Source organism: Megascapheus bottae, chromosome 1, assembly GCF_031878675.1.
Source record: "Megascapheus bottae isolate mThoBot1 chromosome 1, mThoBot2.hap1, whole genome shotgun sequence".
NCBI lineage: Eukaryota > Metazoa > Chordata > Mammalia > Rodentia > Geomyidae > Megascapheus > Megascapheus bottae.
In genome coordinates this window covers 54,617,873-54,641,287 of record NC_143509.1, presented here as the reverse complement: position 1 = coordinate 54,641,287, position 23,415 = coordinate 54,617,873, and the positions used below count along the sequence as shown (strand labels likewise).

At 39.7% G+C, this 23,415-nt stretch overlaps 1 protein-coding gene and 1 non-coding gene across 9 annotated transcripts in view; both read right to left on the bottom strand.

The window, feature by feature from the left end:
- The window catches only part of Lrch3 (leucine rich repeats and calponin homology domain containing 3), a 109,342-nt gene that overhangs the window by 53,652 nt on the left and 32,275 nt on the right, over positions 1-23,415 (bottom strand). For all 8 annotated transcript variants that reach the window (XM_090344726.1, XM_090344744.1, XM_090344762.1 and 5 more), the window contains exons 4-9: positions 19,446-19,551; positions 19,204-19,340; positions 17,305-17,414; positions 14,360-14,453; positions 9,985-10,105; positions 4,308-4,453 (exon numbers count right to left, since the gene is read on the bottom strand). In XM_090344726.1, coding sequence (XP_090200852.1) covers positions 4,308-4,453; positions 9,985-10,105; positions 14,360-14,453; positions 17,305-17,414; positions 19,204-19,340; positions 19,446-19,551 — 714 coding nt within the window. The remainder of the gene's footprint in view (positions 1-4,307; positions 4,454-9,984; positions 10,106-14,359; positions 14,454-17,304; positions 17,415-19,203; positions 19,341-19,445; positions 19,552-23,415) is intronic.
- LOC150069210 (U6 spliceosomal RNA) lies at positions 15,179-15,279 on the bottom strand. The gene has a single exon (XR_016538449.1). It is a non-coding gene; the product is annotated as a U6 spliceosomal RNA (small nuclear RNA).

Genomic DNA, 23,415 nt, shown 5'->3' with positions numbered 1-23,415 from the left:
CCTAACCCTGCTCCCTGAACCCCATGTAGGTGTAAACCCTAGAGGGCTCATACCTGGACAACTTTGGCAAATGGATGTTACTCATGTCCCCTCCTTTGGAAAGTTAAAATATGTACATGTTACCATTGATACCTTTAGTGGATTTATTTGTGCCTCTGCTCATTTAGGGGAGGCCACAAAAAATGTTATAAACCATCTCCTATATGTTTTTTCTGTCATGGGACAACCCCAAACTATAAAGACAGACAATGGGCCTAAATATACCAGTCAAAAGTTCAAACAATTTTGCTCCCAAATGAGCATAAAACATATTACTAAAATCCCCTACAACCCCCAAGGACAAAAAATAGTGGAAAGGGCTCATCAGACTTTAAAAAACACCCTCATTAAACTTGCCTCACAAAAAACATTATATTCCCTTAAAGGAAACTATAAGACTTTGCTATTACATGCTCTCTTTGTTTTAAACTTTTTAACTCTTGACACTAATGGCAAATCTGCTGCAGAACGCCTTTGGCATCCCACCACACAAACAGACTACGCCCAGGCCCTATGGAAAGACCCACTGACGGGAATATGGAACGGCCCTGACCCAGTCATTATCTGGGGAAAAGGATCAGCTTGCATTTATAATTCTAAAGAAGGGGGAGCTAGATGGTTGCCTGAAAGATTAATAAAACCATATAATAAACAATAAAGCCATATAACTAATTCCAGGGTGGCGCCTGAGAACAAAAATATTTTTCTTTTACAGGTCAACAACCATAATGATGAGGCCTTCCCTGTCATCACTCCGCATGATGCTATTGACGGTGATGCTCTCTGGCAAAAGTTGTCCTCCAAAATCGACGAGGATTAGACTTACTTTTTCTACAGCAAGGAGGCTTATGCGCGGCTTTAAAAAAAAAATGCAGCGTATATGTAGATAGAACAGGACTTGTTAAGGATAGCTTAGAAAAAATTACAGCTAGCCTAAAAAAGCGAAAAAGAGAAAGGAAAAAACAAGAATCTTGGTATCAAAATTGGTTCTCCACATCTCCCTGGCTATCAACTCTTTTACCCTCCCTCTTGGGCCCCCTTGTGGGACTTCTCCTCCTAATTTCTTTTGGCCCTTGGGCTTTTCAGCGCCTTACGCGATTTATAAAAAATCAAATTGATTCTGCCTTTTCCAAAAACTCAATCTTGGTGCATTATCATCGCTTAGAGGCTCAGGATGACCCTGTAGGGTCCGAAACAAGCACTCCCAAAAGAGGGCTCCAGTTTCATACACTTCTTGACTGATAAACCCCAAGCGGCTAGAGAGCATCCAATGACGGGATTATTATGGAGCTTACCCTGGGTGGCACAACATACAGAGGCCGTCGAGGCCGGCTCAACAAGGCATGTTGCCAGGAGTAAGGGTCCCTCCATATAGCCTAAGACAGGGTGTTCTCTCCACCTATAAAGACCTTGTTCTTTAAAGGAAAGGGGGAATTGTCAGAGACCAAGGAGTTAAACGGAACGAAGCAAAGACCCTCTAGCCTTGAGCAAATCGCATCTGGTTGAGTCATCTGCACAAAATACTTCTCGGAATAACCGCAGGTTGTTGCTTGGGTTAGCACAACGGCCAAAAGAACAGCCTGACCCACCCCTAACCTTGAGACTTCTCCTTCTTGTTATCACAAAAACTCTCCATTCCCCCCCCCCTCTATACTCCCTTCCTTACACTCAGGGTATATAAACCCTGCTTTACTTTTAATAAATGAGGCCTTAACGCGACTCAGATTGTCTCTGTCTTTCTTTATGCGCCTGGTCTCCTTCCTCTCTTTCCCCCATTGGTTTTCTTCTTTCAGGAGGTGCCTCTTCGAGCCGCATAAATAGCTGAACCCGCGGGTCAGAAAAATTATAGGACAGTGGGAATTTGGCCCAAGTGGTAGAGTGCTTGCCTAGCACGCACGAAGACCTGGGTTTGATTCCTCAGTACCACATCCACAGAAAAAGATGAAAATGATGCTGTGGCTCAAGTTGTAGAACTCTAGCCTTAAGAAAGCCCAGGGATCGCACTCAGGCCTTGAGTTTAAGTCCTGGGACTGGCAGAAAAATAACCAAAAACCTTATTATAATGGGCTAAAGAAATGCAGAAATTTTCACAGTAGCATAATAAGTATTTTCAGGTTTAGTAGATATCCTTATTTACACAGTCTAATTAAGAAGAAGAAAAAGAACACAAGAAACGGAAAAAGGATATTATTGATTTATTCTGGTAGTGGAGTTAGAACTCCTAGGCCTGGACACTGTCCCTGAGCTCTTCAGCTCAAGGATAGTGCTCTGCCACTGAGCCATAGTGTCATTTCCAGTTTTTAGTGGTTAACTGGAGATGAGTCTCATGAATTTTTATGCTCCCTCTGGCTTTGAACCTCGATCCTCAGGATTTCAGCCTTCAGAGTAGCTAGCTAACAGGTATGATAGAGTGATAGAATGCTAGCCTTGAGCAAAAAGAACTCAGGAACCCATGCCCTGAGTTCAAAGCTCCAAGGAGGAGGAGGAGGAGGAGGAAGACGAAGAAGACGAAGAAGACGAAGAAGAAGAAGAAGAAGAAGAAGAAGAAGAAGAAGAAGAAGAGGAGGAGGAGGAGGAGGAGGAGGAGGAGGAGGAGGAGGAGGAGGAGGAGGAGGAGGAGGAGGAGGAATAGGAGGAGGAGGGGAGAAGGGGAGGGAGAGGAAGAAAGAAGGAGGAAAATAAGGAGGAGGAAGAACAAGGGACAGCTTACAGGCCTGAGTTCAAGCCCCTGGAACAGCTTATATACACAAAACTATGCCATTAGTTTTATTATAAAGTAGTTTCTCGCTGTAGTGGAGAGGCTAGGAGACTGAACCAGAATCAGTTTCATCAATCAGCAGTCTACTAGCATCACTAGGCTGTAGGACTGTATCTATACAACTTTAAATACAAAAGTGTCTTTTGAAGAACAGCACCAACAAAAAAAAATACTGTTCAAAAGGCTTCAAATAGGAAAATCACAGGATTCTTTTTAAAGATTGATAATATCACTCCATAACATGTCCTACTTGAAGTGATGAATTCTTTATTTCTAAGAACTAAATACATCATTCTCCAAAAAGGCCCCAAAGTGTCTCTCAAATAACCCCTATTTAGAGCCTGCGATGAACTCCAGACACAGACAGCTCACAAGCTAAAATGGAGCCATTTTATTATGCTGACTGGATACACTGAAGAATGCTATTCTACTTGATCGCCTTGGGGAATTGGCAGAGATCCTGCAGTGGGCTGAATGCTCATTTGTTTTCTACAGCAGTTCAACACTCTACTCACTGCAAGAGATACCCAAGAATTTTAATTGTGAACAATTTATATTCTGAGATGAAAGAGCCAATATAATTAATTAAGCTTATCAAGAAACAGTCTATGGGTTGGTTGTACATTGGTTCACAAGTCAACTTTTTGGCTTATATCTTAATTAATTACTAATCAGTAAAACTATGATTTATTTGCCAGTAACAATAACAAAGCAAAGTACCAAAACAATGAAAACAAAATACCAAAACTGCCAGAAAAACGAATTAAACCAAACAAAAAAGCTATGAAAAGCATATTGTATTTTCCTTAAATGCCTTGGATTACTCTTAAAAACCCTTTTATTTCTTTGTCAAAAATAATGAAATCTGTCTTTTTTGTTTGTTTTCTTGTTTGCCAGTGCTGGGGCTTGAACTCAGGGTCTGAGCACTGTCCTTGGGCTTTTCCTTCAAGGCTAGCATTCTGCCACTTGAGCCACAATACCATTTCTGGCTTTTCTATTTATGTGGTTCTGAGGAACCGAACCTGTATCTTTGTGAATGCTAGGCAAGCACTCTACCACTAGGCCAAACTCCTGGCCCATATATTTAAGAGGTCTTTTTTCATCTGTTTTTTGTTGTTGTTGTTTTTGTTTTTTGCAAGTCCTGGGATTGAGCTCAGGGCCTGAGTCCTGTCCTTGGGTTTTCACAAGGCTAGAACTGTAACTTTAATCACAGATTCACTTCCGGCTTTTTCTATGTATGTGGTACCAAAGAATCAAAGTTGGCTAGGCAAGCACTCTACCACTAGGTTAAACTCCAAGTGAAATCTGTCTTTTATTCCAAAATTAATCTAAATCTTGTATAAAATTATTGTCTGACTTTTTGAATAAATCTGAAAAAAAATCTAAGACTAAAATCAGAAGTGAACATGACAAACCATCAGGCCTAAATGGAAAAATCAGAAAAAATGACCAAAATATATCATTTTTCTAGGAGACAGCAGCATAATTAGATTTAAATGATGTGTACTACCTCATGAGAGATTCGCCGTTGTTCAATATAGGCCATAAACTGCGAACTGAGACTGTCTGAGTCCAGAACCTTGCGTTGTCTCACCTCATCCTCTTCTTCTGCAGTACAGCTGTCAATGTAGTCGATCTGATCTAGATCATGTTCCACTATACCCAATATACACAGACATGGGGAAAAAACATTCAATGATCATGAATAAAAGGCATTCATTTAAATTATTTTCTCTCCCTTACACTTTCTATTCTGAAAGTAGACAGAATGACAAGTTTAAATTATATAATCCTTCATTATTCAGATTATAGTCACTCACAAATACAGGCTCTTGAAAAACCTTAGCTCTGGTTCAGTAAAGAATGCAATTTAGGGCCGGGAGTTTGGCCTAGTGGTAGAGTGCTTGCCTAGCATGCACAAAGACCCAGGTTCAATTCCTTGGTACCACATACATAGAAAAAAAGCTGGAAATGGTGCTGAGGCTCAAGTGGTAGAGCTCTAGCCTTGAGAAAGTCCAAAGACAGGGCTCAGGCCCTGAGCTGAAGCGCATGACTGCCCCCCACAAAATATGCAATTTAGACAGGGGGTGTGTGTGGAGGGATAGCTCACACCTGTAATCCTATCCTAACTACTTAGGAGGCTGAGATCTGAGGATCATGGTTCAAAGCCAGCCTGCACTAAAGACCGTGAGACTCCTGAGACTCTTATCTCCAATTAATCCCTAGAAAACTGGAAGTGGTGTTGTGGCTCAAAGGGTGGGGTGGTAGCCACTACAGACAAAAAAAAAAAAAAAAAAAAAAAGAATACAATTTAACTGTGGGTAGTTATTGAAATATTCACCTTCAATATTTCATTTTACATTAAATATGTTTTCAGTGTCTTAGATAAGACAACTTGAGTTTATGAGTCAGAAAAGTTCAATTTTCATTTTTTCGCCAGTTCTGGGCTTGAGCTCAGAGCCTGAGCACTGTCCTTGGGCTAGAGCTCTACCACCTGACCCTCAGCATCACTTCTGGCTTTTTTCTATGTATGTGGTACCGAGGAATTGAGCCTGGGTCTTCGTGCATGCTAGGCAAGCACTCTACCAATAGACTAAACTCCCGGCCCCAGAAAAGTTCAATTTTTAAAGAACGAAAGTTGTACTATTTTTCTTTATAAGCAATACAAATAACCATGTTTCTGTTTTTGTGTACTACTTTTTTATTATTTCAATTTTTTTTTTAAAAAGTGTTTAGTATTGAACCCAGCACTTCACCTCTGCTAGGCAAGTGCTCTACTACTGAGCTATGACTGGACCCTTTCTTTCTTTCTTTCTTTCTTTCTTTCTTTCTTTCTTTCTTTCTTTATTTATTTATTTATTTATTTACTTTGAGACTGGGTCTTGCTTATTACTCAGGCTGACCTAGAGGTCACCATGTAACTCAGGCTGGCATCAAACTCACAATCCTCCTTCTGTTTTAGCCTCTCCTTCACGTGTTTTAGTGTAGGGTTGCATAATTATGCTGAGTATGGCCTGGCAGGAAGTAAACCTTACATGGTCAGTACAAAAGAAAGTGAAAGACAATAAAAAAGAGGGTAGGAAGAAACTGGACTTTGAGACAGCTAGTGACTACTATTTCCTTCCTGTAACTATAGTCCAATTTTTTCTTTCTACCCCCTATAAAAACCATGATTAGAACAAAGATTTCCCCAATTAGATAATTATTTACTAGAGACTAAAATTATAAATACTTTGCAACAATTAGTGAAAGAAATTGAGGAACTTTCTTCTCTAGATGCTTCAGAGCAAAGAATCACAGAAATAAGACACAGCTTTGTACTTGTTTCATCTGCTAAGTTTGAAATGCCCTATTATGTTTAAGTTTAAAACTTATTTTTAGCAACTAGTTAAAGTGGTATGCGTACACCAGGAAAAAACTTTCTGTTAAGATGGTTTCTCTAGAGATGTATTAAATCCCAAACATAATTTTTTTTTTTTTTGGTCAGTCATGGAGCTTGAACTCTCAGCCTGGGTATTGTCCCTAAGCTCTTCAGGTCAAGGCTATTGTTCTACCACTTTGAGCCTCACAACACCACTTCTGGTTTTCTGGTGGTTAACTGGAGATAAGAGTCTCATAGACTTTATTTAATACCTGGGCTGGCTTTGAACTACAATCCTTAGATCTCAGCCTCCGGAGCAGATAAAATTACAGATACAAGCCATCAGTGTCCAGTCCAAATATAATTTTATGATATCCCATAAACTGCTCTCAATCTGCAATTGCTGGGAACAGTAAACGTCAAGTTTATTTCTCAACCTAGTCTTCTAATTCCACTTTCATAAAATTAGCTATCTGTAATTAATACTAAAAATGAATTTTAGCTGGGCGCTCACACCTATAACCCTAACTACTCAGGAGGCTAAGATCTGAGGATTGTGGTTCAAAGACAGCCCTGAACAGATTTGTGGTACTCATATCTCCAATTAACCATCAAAAAGCTAGAAGTAGAATTACTGTTCAAGTGGTATAGTCTAGAGCACAAGAGTTCAGACATAGCATCCAGTCTCCTTGCCCCTTGAATTCAAGTTCCTTGTCAGAAAGAAAGAAAGAAAGAGAGAGAGAGAGAGAGAGAGAGAGAGAGAGAGAGAGAGAGAGAGAGAGAGAGAGAGAGAGAGGGAGAGAGAGGGAGAGGAAAGGAGGGAGGGAGGGAGGGACGGAGTCTGGTTATTAATAACTAAGAGAAAAAAAAGGCTGTGTCTACAACTATGTTAGAAGCAAGGTTCATAAATGTATTTTGTCAATGTGCTGCAATTTGTCTAATGGTTTATATTATGATCATTTCTCAAGAAGGCAATATCACTTCTACCATCTCACATTTGTAATCCTAGCTACTCAAGAAGCTGAAATCTGAGGAAATCACAGTTTAAAACCAGTCCAAGCAAGAAACTGAGGATCTCCAATTAACCAGAGAGAGACAGAGACAGAGACAGAGAGAGAGAGAGAGAGAGAGAGAGAGAGAGAGAGAGAGAGAATGTGTATTTGGAGTGAAAAAGCTAAGAGACTGTGCTCAAGCCCTGACTTAAGAACCAGTACTGGCATACACACACACACAAAAAAATAATAACAAAGTAAAAAAAGAATGTAAGCCATAAAACTAATTCACATATGAAATCTGACAGTTTGTATTACTTACATTAAAAAGGTACATTAATTTTAATAATGCATTTTGTATAGCACATCTAAATACTATCATTTCAACATGTAATCAATTGAAGGTTTTTTTGGGGGGGTGGGGGGCAATCCTGGGCTTAAGCTCAGGGCCTGAGCCCTGGCCCTGTCCTTGGACTTTCTCAAGGCTAGAGCTCTACCACTTGAGCCTCAGCACCATTTCCAGCTTTTTTTTCCCCCTATGTATGTGGTATGGAGGAATCAAACCCAGGTCTTCATGCATGCTAGGCAAGCACTCTACCGCTAGAGTCAAAATCGCAGCCCCTGAAGGTATTATTTTATGAATTTTTTCATGTGAAATCCTTGATGTATATTTTATATTTACAAAATATCTGATTTCAAAAAAGCCACATTTCAGACCAGGAACATGGCCTAGTTGGCCTAGTGGTAGAGTGCTTGCCTAGCATGTATGAAGCCCTAGGTTCAACTCCCTGGTACCACACAAACAGAAAAAGCCAGAAGTGGTGTGTGGCTCAAGTGGTAGAGTGCTAGCCTTGAGAAGGCTTAAGGACAGAGCTCAGACCATGAGTTCAAGCCCCCCCTGCCCCCCCAAAAAACAAACAAAAAACCACACTTCAAATGCTTGATAACTACATATATATGTATGTTCAGTGTGAACTATATTGAAAGGAAAGTTGTATCAAATCTTAAATGAACTGATCGGGAAGATATCTCCTAAGAGAGCAAATTTTTTTGGTCAGTCCTGGGGCTTGAACACTGTCCTTGGGCTTTCTGAAAGCTAGAGCTCTACCAATTGAGCCACAGCACTACTTCTGGCTTTTTCTGTGTGTAGTACTAAGTAATCGAACCTTGGTCTTAGTGCATGCTAGGCAAGCACTCTACCACTTAGGCCAAACTCCCAGCCAAAAGAGCAAATTTAAAAGAAAACTCTGGAAAAAAATCAAAGTAACTTCTCTTTAACTGGCCTTCAAAATTTAAATCTTAGAATTTGATATGTCAAACTAAAGCAATATAGAGTGAACTGTTAAAAGCAAACATATTTCAAAAGTATAAGGAAGTAATGGGAACTCTGTTAATTCTATTAAACTATAAAGCCAAAAATAAGGAAAACAGGGACTCAGAAGTTTCAGAGAATACTATTCCATATGAGAGAAATGGCAAACGGGAATTGTGATACGGTCCTATGTATCTATAATCCTATCTGCTTAGGAGGTTAATAAGATCCACATGGGTCATCACCTTTTTCTTCTTTTTTGCCAGTCCTGGGCTTGAGCTCAGGGCCTGAGCACTGTCCTTGGACTTTCTCAAGGCTAGAGCTCTACCACTTGAGCCTCAGCACCACTTCCGACTTTTTTCTATGTATGTGGTACCGAGGAATCGAACCCGGGTCTTCATGCATGCTAGGCAAGCACTTTAACCACTAGGCCAAACTTCCGGCCCCGACCTTTTTCTTCTTATTTTGCCAATCTTGGGACTTGAACTCAGGGCCTGGGCACTGTCCTTGGGTTTTCTCAAGGCTACTGCTCTACCACTTGAGACACAGCACAACCTCTGGCTTTTTCTGTGTATACAGTGCTGAGGAGTAGAACCCAGGGCTTTATGCATGGTAGGCAAGTACTCTACCACTAGGGCATGCTTCTGGCCCATAAAAACCAATCTTAAAATAGCCAGGCACTGGTGGTTCACACCTGTAATCCTAACTATGTAGGAAGCTGAGATTAGAGGATAGCAATTCAAAGCCAGCCTGGGCAGGAAAGTTTATAAGACAATATATTATGTCCAATTAACCAGCAAAAAGCCTGATGTGGAACTGAGGCTCAAGTGCTATCCTTAAGCCAAAAAGCACAAAACAGTGCCTAGACCTTGAATTCAAAGCCCATAACTGGCACCCCTTCCCCCCTGAAAAAAGACAGACAAATGTACCTGACATCTGATAAGATTGAATCCTTTATAAATGGAGACTCATACCTAGGGAGATTAACTACTTCAAAATAAGATCATGATAAAATCAGGATTAACAAAGATCTGCTTTAGGTGAACTGTCCAAATAAAATTTCCTCCCAAAATAAAAATGAAACAGCATATCTACTGTGAAGCACTGGTAGTTCAGGCCTATAATCTAGCTACTCGGGTTAACATCTGAGGATCATGGCTTAAAACTGGCTTACTTAGAAAAGTCCAAGAGACTCTTATCTCCAATTAACCAACAAAAAGTTAGAAATGGAACTGCGTGGCTCAACAGGTAAAGCACTAGTCAAATGAAAAAGTCAAGTTTGTGAAAGGCCTTGAGTTCAATTTGTGAAAGGCTTTGAGTTCAAGACCCAGTACCTGCGAGTACCTGCACCAAGAGAGAGAGGGAGGAAGGGAGGGAAGGAGCAACACTGTGGGAGTCATTTATGAAAATAAATCTTTAGGACAGTAAAGAAACTAAAGACACACAAACATGAGTGAGTGTAAAAACACCATTTGAAAAAGATAGTGACTAAGAGTCTCTAGGTATTAGCAGTTATGCTTACCTCCACCGTTGGTTACTACTAAACTATTGCGATTCTCTTGGTACTGGCTTTCTCTTCGTAGTCTTTGCTCTTTAGTAATCTCAGCTACTCGGAGAGGGAGATCTGAAAATTCATCTGTAGGCTTAAAAAAGGAGAAATATTTAAAGAAATGATTTTCAATTAAATATGGCTGTAATAATAAAATGTACACCAAAGAAATAGCAAAAAAGTTTTGCAAATGGACAATAAAGATGGTTGTACAAGCCAGGCACGGTGGCTCATATCTGTAATCCTAGCTACTCAGGAGGCTGAGATCTGAGGATTGCGGGTCAAAGCCAGCCTGGGTACTACAGACTGTGAGACTCTTATTTCCAATTAACCATCAGAAAACAGGAAGTGGTGCTGTGGCTCAAGGGGTAGGGCAGTAGCCTTGAGCTGAAGAGCTCAGGGACAGCATTGAGGTCCAGAGTTCAAGCCCAACAACTGACAAAGGAATAGTAATAAAAAAAAGATGGTATACAACCCTAAATATATTTAATCTGTGGACACATATACAAAAAAGTTAAAATGCAAAACATACAAATAAAAGGGTAAGAATAGCAAAAAAAAAAAAAGACAGAAAAAGGAGAAAGTCTTCATTACACTATAAGTAAATAAACATGTGGATTTAAATAATCTATCTATATATATGTTTTTGTTTTTTCTCGGTTGTGGGGCTTGAACTCTAGGCCTGGGTGTTGTCCCTGAGTTCTTCAGCTCTGGAGCTACAATGCTACTTCCTGTTTTCTAGTTAAGGGAAGATGAGTCTCATGAACTTTAGTGCCCAGGCTGGCTTTGAACCATGATCCTCAGCTCTCAATCTCCTGAACAGCTAGGATTACAGGTGTGAGCCACCACGCCCGACGTGTATATATGGATTTATATGGGCATAGTCAAGGCATACATGCACAAGCAATTTGGACTCCTTGTAAATGTATATTACTAGTACTGGTATCAAAAGCTTATTTAGCTTTTCAATTTGTACATAAAACAACACCTTAATAACTTTCGAAAACTGAAAACATACTACTAATAATTAAACAAAACAGAAAGTGCTGTCATTTTGAACATAAATTTCTCTGGATGTTATATCCTTTTCTCTGTCTTCCTTTGTTCCTGTTCTCTTGTTCTTTCTCTCGGTCTCTCTCAGTTCTAGAAACTGGACTCAGAGCCTTAGCCAGGCCAAGCAAGTGTTCTACTACTAAGCCAATATCATTGACAAGCTTCCATCTTTTTTTTTCTTTCCATTCCTGAGGCTTGAACTCAGGGTCTGAGCTATGTCCCTAAGCCTCTCTGTGCTCAAGGCTAGAGCTCTGCCACTTGAGCCACAGTGCCACTACTGGCCTTTTCTATTTATATGGTAGAGGAATCAAACCAAGGGCTTCATGCATGCTAGGCAAGCACTTTACCACTAAGCCATATTCCTAGCCCTAGATTCCATCTTTTTATACATCAGTCTATAGTCCTATTTTTGTTATTTCTTTTTCTTTTATTTTGGCTGGTCCTGGGGCTTGAATTTGGCCTAGATGCTGACCCTGAAGTTCTTTTGATCAAGGCCAGTACACTGCCACTTGAGCCACAGCTCCATTTTTGGCTTTTTGAGTGTTTAATTGGAGGTATGAGTCTCATGAATTTTCTGTGGAAACTGACTTCAAAGCACAATCCTAAATCTCAGCCTCCTGATTAGCTAGTATTACAGGTGTGAGGCACTGGTGCCTGTCTACTTTCCTACCTTGTAATATTCCTTCTACTTCCGTTGTTCTAGATTACCCAGTCCTTCAAAGTTTAGACTACCATTGTTGATGTTTTATGGGGGGTAGTATGATTTTTATTTTTATTACCAATCCTAGGACTTGAATTTGTGGCCTAGGCACTTACCCTATACTTCTTTTTGCTCAAGATTAGAACTCTACTATTTGAGTCACAGTGCCACTTACAGCTTTTTGTGAATAGTTTTACAGGAGATAAGAGATGCCCCTCAGTAGATGAATGGATCAAGATAATGTGGTATATATCTATCTCTACACCCCCCCCACACACACACAGAATGCTATGCTTCCATTAGAAAGAATGGCATTGCCCCACTCATGAGGCAATGGAGAGACTTGGGAAAAATCATACTAAGTGAAGTAAGCCAGACCAAAGAAACATAGCCTAAATGTTTTCCTCATTTGTAATAATTAGTATTAGTATATACTTAGGATAGTCCTAGCATAATATCACAATAGCTCAACAGCTATGTACATATGACCATCTAAAATGATGCTAATCAAAATGTACTCCAAGATATTGAAACAGGAGGGTTTTTTTCTTAATCTACTGTTTGCAGTTATTTGTTTTTTTCCTTTCTTTCTTTTTTGTCCTTTGGTTTGTCACAATTTTTGATTTTAGTATCCTTCATCTTGTGTATATGTTTATCTTATTTTGGGAAGGGGAATCACAGAATAGGTGGGACAAAGGGTAAACCAATGCAACACAGTCTACTTACTAGACACTATGCTGGAAATGAATTTTACATCTTGGAGTGGAGGAAAGACAAAGTAAAAGAGGGAGAGGGGAGAAGGTAACACTGTTCAAAAAGAAATGCACTCATTACCTTAATTATGTACTTGTAACCCCTCTCCACATCACCTTTACTCTCATTATTATTTATTTTTTGCCAGTTGCGGGGCTTAAAATCAGGGCCTGGGCACAGTCTTTGGACTTTCTCAAGGCTAGTGCTCTACCACTTGAGCCACAGTATCACTTCTGGCTTTTTTCTGTATATGTGGAACTGAGGAATCAAACCCAGGGTTTTGTGCATGCTAGGCAAGCATTCTACCACTAGGCCTCGCTCCCAGCCCCACTACATATCCTTTACAAAAAATTAAAAAAAAAAGAAAAAGACATTCTTGCCCAGGCTGCCTTTGAATCCCAATCTTCAGATCTCAGCCTCTTGAGTGGCTAGGATTGAAGACATGAAGCATGGTATTTCTCTAAATTAATCAATGTATTCCCAGAAGTGGGACCTGAATTCAGAGCCTTGGCACTGTTCCTGAGCTTCTTTTGCTCTACCACTTGAGCTGCAGTACCACTTCTAGCTTTTTCCAATTATATGGTATTACAGAATCGAACTCAGGGTTTCATGTATGCTAGACAAACACTGTACCAGCGAGCCATATTCCTTGCCTCTAATTTTTTTTTTTTTTTTTTTTTTAAAGACAGGGTTTCCCTATGCGGTCCAGGTGGGCCTCAAATTCACAATCCTGACTCAACTTTCTGTAATCCTACTGAGATTACAGATTTGTACCACTATACAGAGTAAGGTGTCAGTTTTAACTGACTCAATTTGTATCTTTCCACAATAAGAAAACTCTTTATGAGAGAAAACAAGGTAACAAACCTATGAAAATACATGCCATAAAAAGATAGTAAAGAAGCTGGATGCTGGTGGCTCACACCGGTAATCATGGCTACTCAGGAGACTGAGATCTAAGAATCATGGTTCAAAGCCAGCCCAGGCAAAAAAGTCCATGAGACTCATCTCCAACTAACCACCAGAAAAGTGGCACTGTGGCTCAAAGTGGTAGAGCAGACTTGAGCTGAAGAGCTCAGGGACAGCACCTAGGCCTTGAGTTCAAGCTCTATATCCAACTGACTGACCAACAGACTGACCAACAGACACAGACAGAAAGACAGACAGACGGACGGACAGGCAGACACACATAGAAACACACACACACACACACACACACACACACACACACGATAGTGAAGAAAAAGAACAGAATCTATAGATAGCTTGCCCTCCCCTGAGTTTTCTGTATTTTACATACAGACAGAAATCAAAGCAAAAAGCCTGAGTGAAGCTGTGGTTCAACTAGCCTTAAAGCAAAAAATAGCTCAGTAACAGTGCCCAGGCTCTGAATTCAAGGCCCATGGCCAGCACACACCAAAAACACAATCAAACAAACAAAAAAACAGAAAGAAAAACAAATGCACCAGACACCTGATAAGACTGATTTTTTTTGTTTGCCACTGGTGGAGCTTGCACTCAGGGCTTGGGCTTAGAGATAACTAAGCATTTCCGTCTTCAAGGCTAGAGCTCTACCTCATGAGCCAATGTTACTTCCAGCTTTTTTCTGTTTATGTGGTAGTGAGGATACGATCCCAGGGCTTCATGCATGCTAGGCAAGCACTTTACCACTAAGCCATATTCCCAGCTCCTAGACTGAATTACTTATAAATGGAGATTCGTACATAGGGAGATTAACTACTTTCAAAAGAAGATCATTAATTGAATCCAACTTAAGACACTTTTCATTTTCATGATTTTCTCTTAATTGTGAAGTTTTAATGAATGGAATGGAAGACTTACTTCATTCCCTGACCATCTCTTGTCCCCGCTGTCCACACTATTGAAACCAGAATCAAGGGCTCCATAGGGACGACTGGAATAGAGTTCTTCATGACTGTTCAAAACAAACTTCAGCATTTAATATTTTAAAAATTCACTTAAATAAACAATACAATTTTAATACTAAACACTCCATGACAGATTGACAATTAATTATCACAATTAAATGGGTAGTCTTCTTTTTTTTTTTTTTTGCCAGTCCTGGGCTTGAGCTCGGGGCCTGAGCACTGTCCTTGGACTTTTCTTAAGGCTAGAGCTCTACCACTTGAGTCTCAGCACCACTTCCGACTTTTTTCTATGTATGTGATACCAAGGAATCGAACCCGGGTATTCATGCATGCTAAGCAAGCACTCTACCACTAGGCCAAACTCCTGGCCCTATTCTAACTTCTTAATATGAAAAATTCCAAATAGAATCAAAGTAAGCAGAACACAATGTTCTGAGCTTCAAAAGTCACTCTTTGTATTTATTTATTTAGTTATTCCATTTTGGTCGGTCTTGGGGTCTGACCTGGGCACTGCCCCTAAGCTCTTCAGCTCAAAGCGAGCACTCTACCACTTGAGCCAAGTGCCACTTCTGGTTTTCTGGTGGTTAATTGAAGATGAGTCTCACACTTTTGTGCCCAGGCACAAAAGAACTAAGACCCTCAAATCTCAGCCTCCTGAGTAGCTAGGATTACAGGCCTGAGCCACCTGCATCCAGCTATTTTGTATTTCTTGTTTCTTCTAGACTTCCATTCATTCAAAGTTATCTCCATTGTTTTAATTTTATTTTAAACAAAAATTATGGAACACTTCACGAATTTATGTATCATCTGTACAGTGGCAATGCTAATCTTTTTTACATTGTTTCAATTTTAGTATGTTCGCTGCCAAAGCAATCACCATTTTTATTTATTTTTATTAAAGAATTTATTAACATTGATTTTTACATCATATTTCAAATGACATGTTTAGCAAACAAGTATTCAAGAAGGGAATCTTTATATACAATCACTGGCACTTAGATTTTAGAACATAATTAAAATTAAGCCGAGGGTTTGTATGTCATAGATACATATTAATCTATGTAATAAAACATGTCTATAGAGTCATAAATCTTTGTCTATGCAGTTATGTTTATATTTCCAATTTAACAGTACTTTGTGTGTGTGTGTGTGTGAGAGAGAGAGAGAGAGAGAGAGAGAGAGAGAGAGAGAGAGAGAGCGCACGAGCGTGAGAGAGAGGAGAGAGAGAGAATGCATGGGAGGACCCTTGACTTCAGTCAGGGCCTGGGCGCTGATCCTGAGCTTTTTTTTTTCCCCCCCTCAAAACTAGCATTCTATTCTATCATTTAAGTTACTTCCACTTCCAGCTTTTTGATGATTATCTAGAAACCAAAGTCTCACAGGATTTACTGCCCAGGCTGTCTTTGAACCATGATCCTTAGATCTCAGCCTCCTGAATAGCTAGGATTACAGGCATGAGACATAGAGCCTGGCTAATAAAAAGTAAAATTTAAAATAAAATTTATTATTATTTTTTATTAAGTGGTTGTATAAAGAGGTTTCAATTCCGCAAGTCAGAATACAAGTGTACTGTATCTTTTTTTTTTTTTTGGTCGGTCCTGGGGCTTGAACTCTGGGCCTGGGCATTGTCCCTGAGCTCTTCAGTTCAAGGTTACTACACTTCCCCTTGAGCCACAGTGCCACTTTTGGTTTTCTAGTGGTTAACTGGAGGTAAGAGTCTCACGGACTTTAGTGCCTGGGCTAGCTTTGAAGCGAGATCCTCAGATCTCAGCCTCCTGAGTAGCTAGGATTACAGGTACAAGCCACCATTGTCCAGCTAGTATAATGAATCTCAATCAGTGTCACCCCTTCCATTATTCTCTCCCTTCTTTCCCCTAATTATACTTTTGTTTAGTTAAAATTAAAAGAACTGCTGGTCCCGGCGGTTCACACTTGTAATCCTAACTACTCGGGGAACTGAGATCTGAGGATCAAGGTTCAAAGCCAGCCTGGGCACTAAATTGAGTCTGTGAGACACTTATCTCCAATTAACCACTAGAAAATGGGAAGTGGGGCTGGATGATGCTTTAGTGGTAGAGCAGTAGCCTTGAGCTGAAGAGCTCAGTGACAGCACCCAGGTCCAGAGTTCAAGCCACACAACCCACCAAAAAAAAAAAAAAAAAAAAAAGATACAGATATTGAAATGTACAGATCTTAGTTGATTTTGATAAATGACTAAATACTTCTATCATGACAGAAGACATTTGTACTTTGCTAGAAAAATTTCCACTTAATGTTTCTTTAAAAAATATAGAACAGGGGCCAGGAGTTTGGCCTAGTGGTAGAGTGCTTGCCTAGCATGAACGAAGACCCGGGTTCGATTCCTCGGTACCACATACATAGAAAAAAAGCTGGAAGTGGTGCTGAGGCTCAAGTGGTAGAGGCCCTGAGCTCAAGCCCAGGACTGGCCAAAAAAAAAAAAAAAAAAAAAAAAAAAAAACACAAAACTTTATTTGCCTATGTAAAGTACTGGAATTTGAACTCAGTTTGCTTAGTTTAGTCACTCTGACCACTGGTTTTCCACTGAGGGTTTGTCAAGCAGGGGATAATGTCTGGAGACATTTATCACACTGGGAGGTACCACATACCATGTAGATGAAGATTTATAACGTAGTGTATAGCATCTCACAAGAATAATCTAGTACAAAATGTTATTAGGGTCAAGCTTTAGAAACCTAATAGAATTATATATATCTTGTTAGATCTAGGTAATCAATTTTAAATTTAATACAAGCATTCTGAGAAGAGAAATGTTAAATTATTTCCCTTCAGTTAAACATACAGGCAAATTTAATGATTCAGTTTATTAAATTTTCTGTGTGGCAGAATATCGTGGATAATAATACAAAACATACTCACCAGGAGCCAAAGCCCAAGGGTCTCCTATCATAATCTGGGAGGTCTGGAGCAATCTTACAAGCTTGTATGTTTAGGTATTTAAATATGTGGATTTTGCCTTTGATACATATCTGAACAAAATAACAAATGCAAACAAATTATTACCTGAAATACTTTTATCATGACAAATTTTAATGTAATATAAATAGGGAAAAGGCATTTCTAACCATATGTCGTTTAGAAAAAAACTAATTATATGTGTAGAAGTATGGCTCAAGTGTCAGCCTACTAAGTACAAAGGTCTGAGTTCAAACCCTGGCAGAGTGAAAAATAAATGACCAACCAACAGCTAATGATATAATTTGGTTCAATGTCATTTTAAGTATTTAGTACAGTTTAACTTAGTTTTTTTATTTTCTAGTCACTGATAAGATTCATTAACACAGAAATAGCTGGATGGTGGTGGCTCACACCTGTAATCCTAGCTACTCAGGAGGGCGAGATCTGAGAAACATGGTTCAAAGCCAGCCCGGGCACTAAAGTTCATGACACTCTTATCTTCCCTTAACCATGAGAAAACAGGAAGTAGTATTGTGGCACTGGGAGTAGGGTGGTAGAGCTGAAGAGCTCAGGGACAATTAGCTTATTTTATTAGAAAATAAACAAATTCTTTAACTTAAAAAATGGTAAATTAGAGGCCAGGAATGCAGCTTAATGGTAGAGTGCCTGTATAAGCATGCTCAAAGCCTTGGGTTCAATTTCTCAGTACCACATACACAGAGAAAGCCAAAAATGATATTGCAGTTCAAGTAGAGCACTAGCCTTAAGAAATCCCAAGGAGGGGCCAGGAGTTTGGCTAGCGGTAGTGCTTGCCTAGCATGCACAATGACCCGGGTTCGATTCCTCCGTCCCACATACATAGAAAAAAGCCAGAATTGGTGCTGAGGCTCAAGAGGTAGAGCTCTAGCCTTGAGAAAGTCCAAGGACAGTGCTCAGACCCTGAGCTCAAGCCCGGGACTGGCAAAAAAAAAAAAAAAAATCCCAAGGACTGGGCTGGGAATTTGGCCTAGTGATACAGTGCATGCCTAGAATGCACAAAAACCCGGGGTTCGATTCCTCAATACCACATACATAGAAAAAAGAGCCGGAAGTGGTGCTGGGGCACAGGAGCTCTAGCCTTGAGAAAGCCCAAGGACAGTGCTCAGGACTTGAGCTCAAACCCAGGACTGGCAAAAAAATTTTTAAAAAAGAAAAGAAAAAAAGAAATCCCAAGGATAGTGCTCAGACCCTGAGTTCAAGCCTCAGGACTGGCAGGGGAGGGGAGGGAGGAGGGGAATTAGAAAAGTCTGTGAGCATCTTTTTTTTATTTTTTCCTTTTTCTTCTTTTTCTTCCTTTTTTTTTTTTTTGCCAGTCCTGGGGCTTTAAACTCAGGACTAGCACTCTATCACTTGAGCCATAGTGCCACTTCCGGCCTTTTCTGTTTAGATGGTACTGAGGAGTTGAATCGGGGACCTCATGCATGCCAGGCAAGCACTCTTCTGTTTTTCCCATCCAATAATTCACTTTTTTTTTTCCCCCTGATGCTGGGGCTTGAACTCACAGTTCAGGTACTGTCCCTGAGCATCTTTATGCTCAAGGCTAGCACTCTACCACTTTCCAATTAACTACACAGAAAAAGCCAGAGTGACACTATGGGTAAAGTGGTAGTGATAGCCCTTAAGCCAGGCCCTAAGTTCAAGCCTCAGAATCAGCACACATTCACACAAAAAAGGTAAATTAGTAAAATGAAAGCACTTTTGAAAACATCACCTTTTTTCTATAAAATTTACTTGAGGCCTTAAAAGAATATATATTTAAAGAACATAATTCCAACAACAAAAAGATAAATGAACATAACTAAATGTCACTCTATGATTTACCTGTGCAGGAGGTGATTGCAGAGGGTTGTTATCTAAGGTGATCACCTGTAGGTGCCTGAGGTTTCTGTAACAAACAGGAATGGCTACAATTTTATTGCATGAGAAGTCTAGCCGTATCAAAGGCAATTCTGCAAGCTCTGCATGGAGGATAAAGGTTAATTAATTAATGATATTATATAGGTATATAATTTTTGTTATCCTGAAAAACAAATAATAATGAAATAATTATTTTAGTTCCTTACCTTCAGGCAAACGTAATAAGTGATTTCTTCTTACATTAAGGTCTCTCAAGGCTTCCAGATTACCGATTTGAGAAGGCATAGTTTGGATTTCATTGCAGCTCACATCCTATTTCAAAAAGATAAAAGGACAGATTATTCAAATGCAAGTACTGACAAAAAGGTTGGGATTTAACTCAATGGTAAAGTGCTTCCTTGCATCTGAAAAGCCCTGAGCCATAATTTTAAAATGTAGGGCTGCAGGCAGGGAATTTGGCCTACTGGTAGAGTGCTTGCCCAGCATGCACGAAGACCCAGGTTCAATTCCTTGGTACCATATACATAGAAAAAAGCCAGAAGTGGTGCTGAGGCTCAAGTGGTAGAGCACCAGCCTTGAGAAAGTCCAAGGAGCCTTGAGAAAGTCCAAGGACAGTGCTCAGGCCCTGAGCTCAAGCCCAGGGAGCAAAAAAAAAAAATGTAGGGCTAGGAGCATAACCCAGCTATAAAGTGCTGGCTTCACATGCACAAAACCCTTGGTTCAATTCCTCGGTACCCCATACACAGAAAAAGCTGTAAGTGGTGCTGCAGCTCAAGTGGCAGAGCACTAGCCTTGAGCAAAAAGTGTCCAAGGACAGTGCCCAGGCACTGAGTTCAACCTCCATGACTGGCAAAAAATAAAACAAAAAGCGCAAATAGTAGGCCTAGAATTTCAGATCAAATGATGATGTTAATAATTGCAAAATATATTATATATTACGTTTTTCTAATAAAAACAATATTCAGGGAGTTTGGCCTAGTGGTAGAGTACTTGCCTAGCATGCACAAAGACCTGGGTTCAACTCCTTGGTATCACATACACAGAAAAAGTCATAAGTGGTGCTGTGGCTTAAGTGGTAGAGCTCTAGCCTTGAGGAAAGTCCAAGGACAATAGTCAGGCCCCTGAGTTCAAGCCCCAAGACTGGCAAAATAAATAAATAAATAATTCAAAAATTTAAAAGTAGGCTGGGAGTTTGGCCTAGTGGTAGAATGCTTGCCTAGCATGCACCAAGACCCTGGTTCCATTCCACAGTACCACATACATAGAAAAAAGCCAGAAGTGGTGCTGAGGCTCAAGTGGTAGAGTTCTAGCCTTGAGAAAATCCAAGAACAGTGCTCAGGCCCTGAGCTTAAGGCCAGGACTGGCAAAAAAAAAAAAAAAAATTAAAATTACCCTGAATTAAAATTTCCATTTTAAAGTCAGGTGCTGATGGCTTAGCAACTCAGGAGGCTGAGATCTGAGGATCATACTTCAAAGCCAACTGAGGTAGGAAAGCTTGCCAGACTCTGATTTCCAATTAGCCAGCAAAAAGCCAGAAACTGAACTGTGGTTGAAGTGAAAGAGCATTAGCTTTGAGTGAAGAAGCTAAACAACAGCATCCAGTCTCTAGTTCAAGCCCCTGTACTGTCAATAAATAAATAAATTAAACCCAACCAAACAATAATAAATGCCCATTTTTTAAATGCCAATTAAAAGAAAGATTACAGGGCCAGGAACTTGGCCTAGTGGTTAAAGTGCTTGCCTAGCATGCACGAAGACCCGGGTTCCATTCCTTGGTACCACATATATAGAAAAGGCTGGAAGTGGTGCTGAGGCTCAAGTGGTAGAGCTCTAGCCTTGAGAAAGTCCAAGGACAGTGCTCAGGCCCTGAGCTCAAGTCCAGGACTGGAAAAAAAAAAAAAAAAAAAAAAAAAGAAAGATTACATCAAAGCTTTTTTAAGATGCCTAAGTCCTCAAACATTTCCAAGCAAAGTTTAATTTTTTTATATTAAGTAGGTATATGTTAGTCATAATAAGATCTATTAATAATACAAGCTTTGCGTCTGAAATTAATCATCAGTTGTGCTATTTGCTTGCATGTTTGATAATGTTATATTTTTATAGCACTTTTAATGTATGCTTTCATATCTATTATGACATTCTTTGCTAATAATAGTCACGTAATTAAAATTACTTCTTAATAGAGTCTCTTCATAAAGACTTTTTCTAAATAAACATTGACTCAAAAAAAATGCCAGTTAAAAATATAAAATAAGGGCCGGGAGTTTGGTCTGGTGGTAAAGTGCTTGTCTACCATGCAAGAAGACCTGGGTTTGATTCCTAGGTACCACATACATAGAAAAAAGCCAGAAGTGGTACTGAGGCTCAAGTGGTAGAGCTCTAGCCTTGAGAAAGTCCAAGGACAGTGCTCAGGCCCTAAGCCCAAGCCCAGGACTGGCAAAAAAAATATATATATATATATAATAAATGTATTATATTATATATTAATACACATATAAAATATATTTATATAATATATAGAGAGATATATACATAAATAAAAGCACGGCACCAATGGCTCACCAATGGCTACTCAGGAGGCTGAGATCTGAAGACTATGGTTCAAAGGCAGCTTGGGCACAAAAGTGTGAAAGTTCATGAGACTCTTAATCTCCAATTAACCAGGAAAAAACCAGAAGTGGTGCTGTGGCACGAGGGGCAGGGTGGTAACCTTGAGCTGAATTGTTCAGGGACAGTGTTTAGACTCAGAGTTCAAGTCCCAAAACAGATAAATAATTAAATAAATAAAATAAGAAATGCACACGTGATAACTGCATATTATTCTAATCAAATTGAATATGGGGAAAAAAATAAAGTACACAACTCAAAAGCTGTGTTAAAAACAAGCTTACTGGGCACCAGTGGCTCATGATTATAATTCTAGCTATTCATGAGGCTGGGATCTAAGGATCTTAGTTTGGAGTCAACATTGGCAAGGAAGTCTGTGAGATTCTGCGGTCCAATAAAATGCCAAAAAGCCAGCCAATAAAAGAAGCTCAAGGACAGTGGCCAAACCCTGAGTTCTAGCTTGGGAACCAGTACTAAAAACAAACAACAACAATCAAAAAATCCCCCAAATCCTGCTCTATTGGCAGAAGTTAGACTTCTGGTAATTGGTTAACTGCTTGATTTCCAAGGGTATGAAGGAACTAGCTGTAATTACCACAATGAATAAACTGATGGTTCCATAATTCTTAGACCAGTCAAAATAGTTTGTAGACCCCTAATCACATATAACAGAGGGACGCTGCCTAGGCTATAAAAGCTCCAAGTTGTATACAAACACTTAGTATTTCTCTAACACGAGTAAAAAAAGAATACATTTGCTGACTTAACTAAAACTTTAATAAATATCAGGCATTATTTTTCAATTTTCCCAAAATATTCCTGGGAAATTATACAACTACTTTTCCTACTAATTAACGTAAAACTAGAAATTACACTTAAAAGAAGCTTGAAAAGGAAGAAGATTAAGTCTGAGCCTAGGGTTATGGCAATTTATAATTTATCAACAGAAAATATATATGCTCAAAGATAGTTGTTTTCTTTATCTTAGAAATGGAGAGGGAGCAGGGTGTGGTAGCTCATGCTTGTAATCCTAGCTACTCAGGAGGCTGAGATCTGAGGATCATAGTTCAAAGCCAGCCTGGGCACTAAAGTCCGTGAGACTCTTATAGCCAACTAAATACTGGAAAATGGAAAGTGATGCTGTGGCTCAAGGGGTAGAATGGTAGCCTTGAGCTAAAGAGTTCAGGAACAGGAACAGTGCTCAGGCCCAGACCCAGGGTTCAAGCCCCACAACCACCAAGAGAAAGAAAGAAAGAAAGAGTGAGAGAGAGACAGAGAGAGAGAGAGAGAGGAGGAGGAGGAGGAGGAAGAGGAGGAGGAAGAGGAGGAGGAAGGGGGAGGGAGGGAGGGAGAGATAGATGGAAGCAAGGAAAGAGATGGAGAGGGGAAAAACAGAGACAGTATAAACACTGCAGAAAGACCATCAATAAATCAGAGAAATGGTATTCTGTTTTAAGTCCCCTTTGTGGCTGAGTATCAACTGTCTGGAAAAATAAAAGCAGCTATTAAAACATATCTATCCTTCGAATAGTCAGGTTTGACTAAATAGAAAAAAAAATACCTTAAATA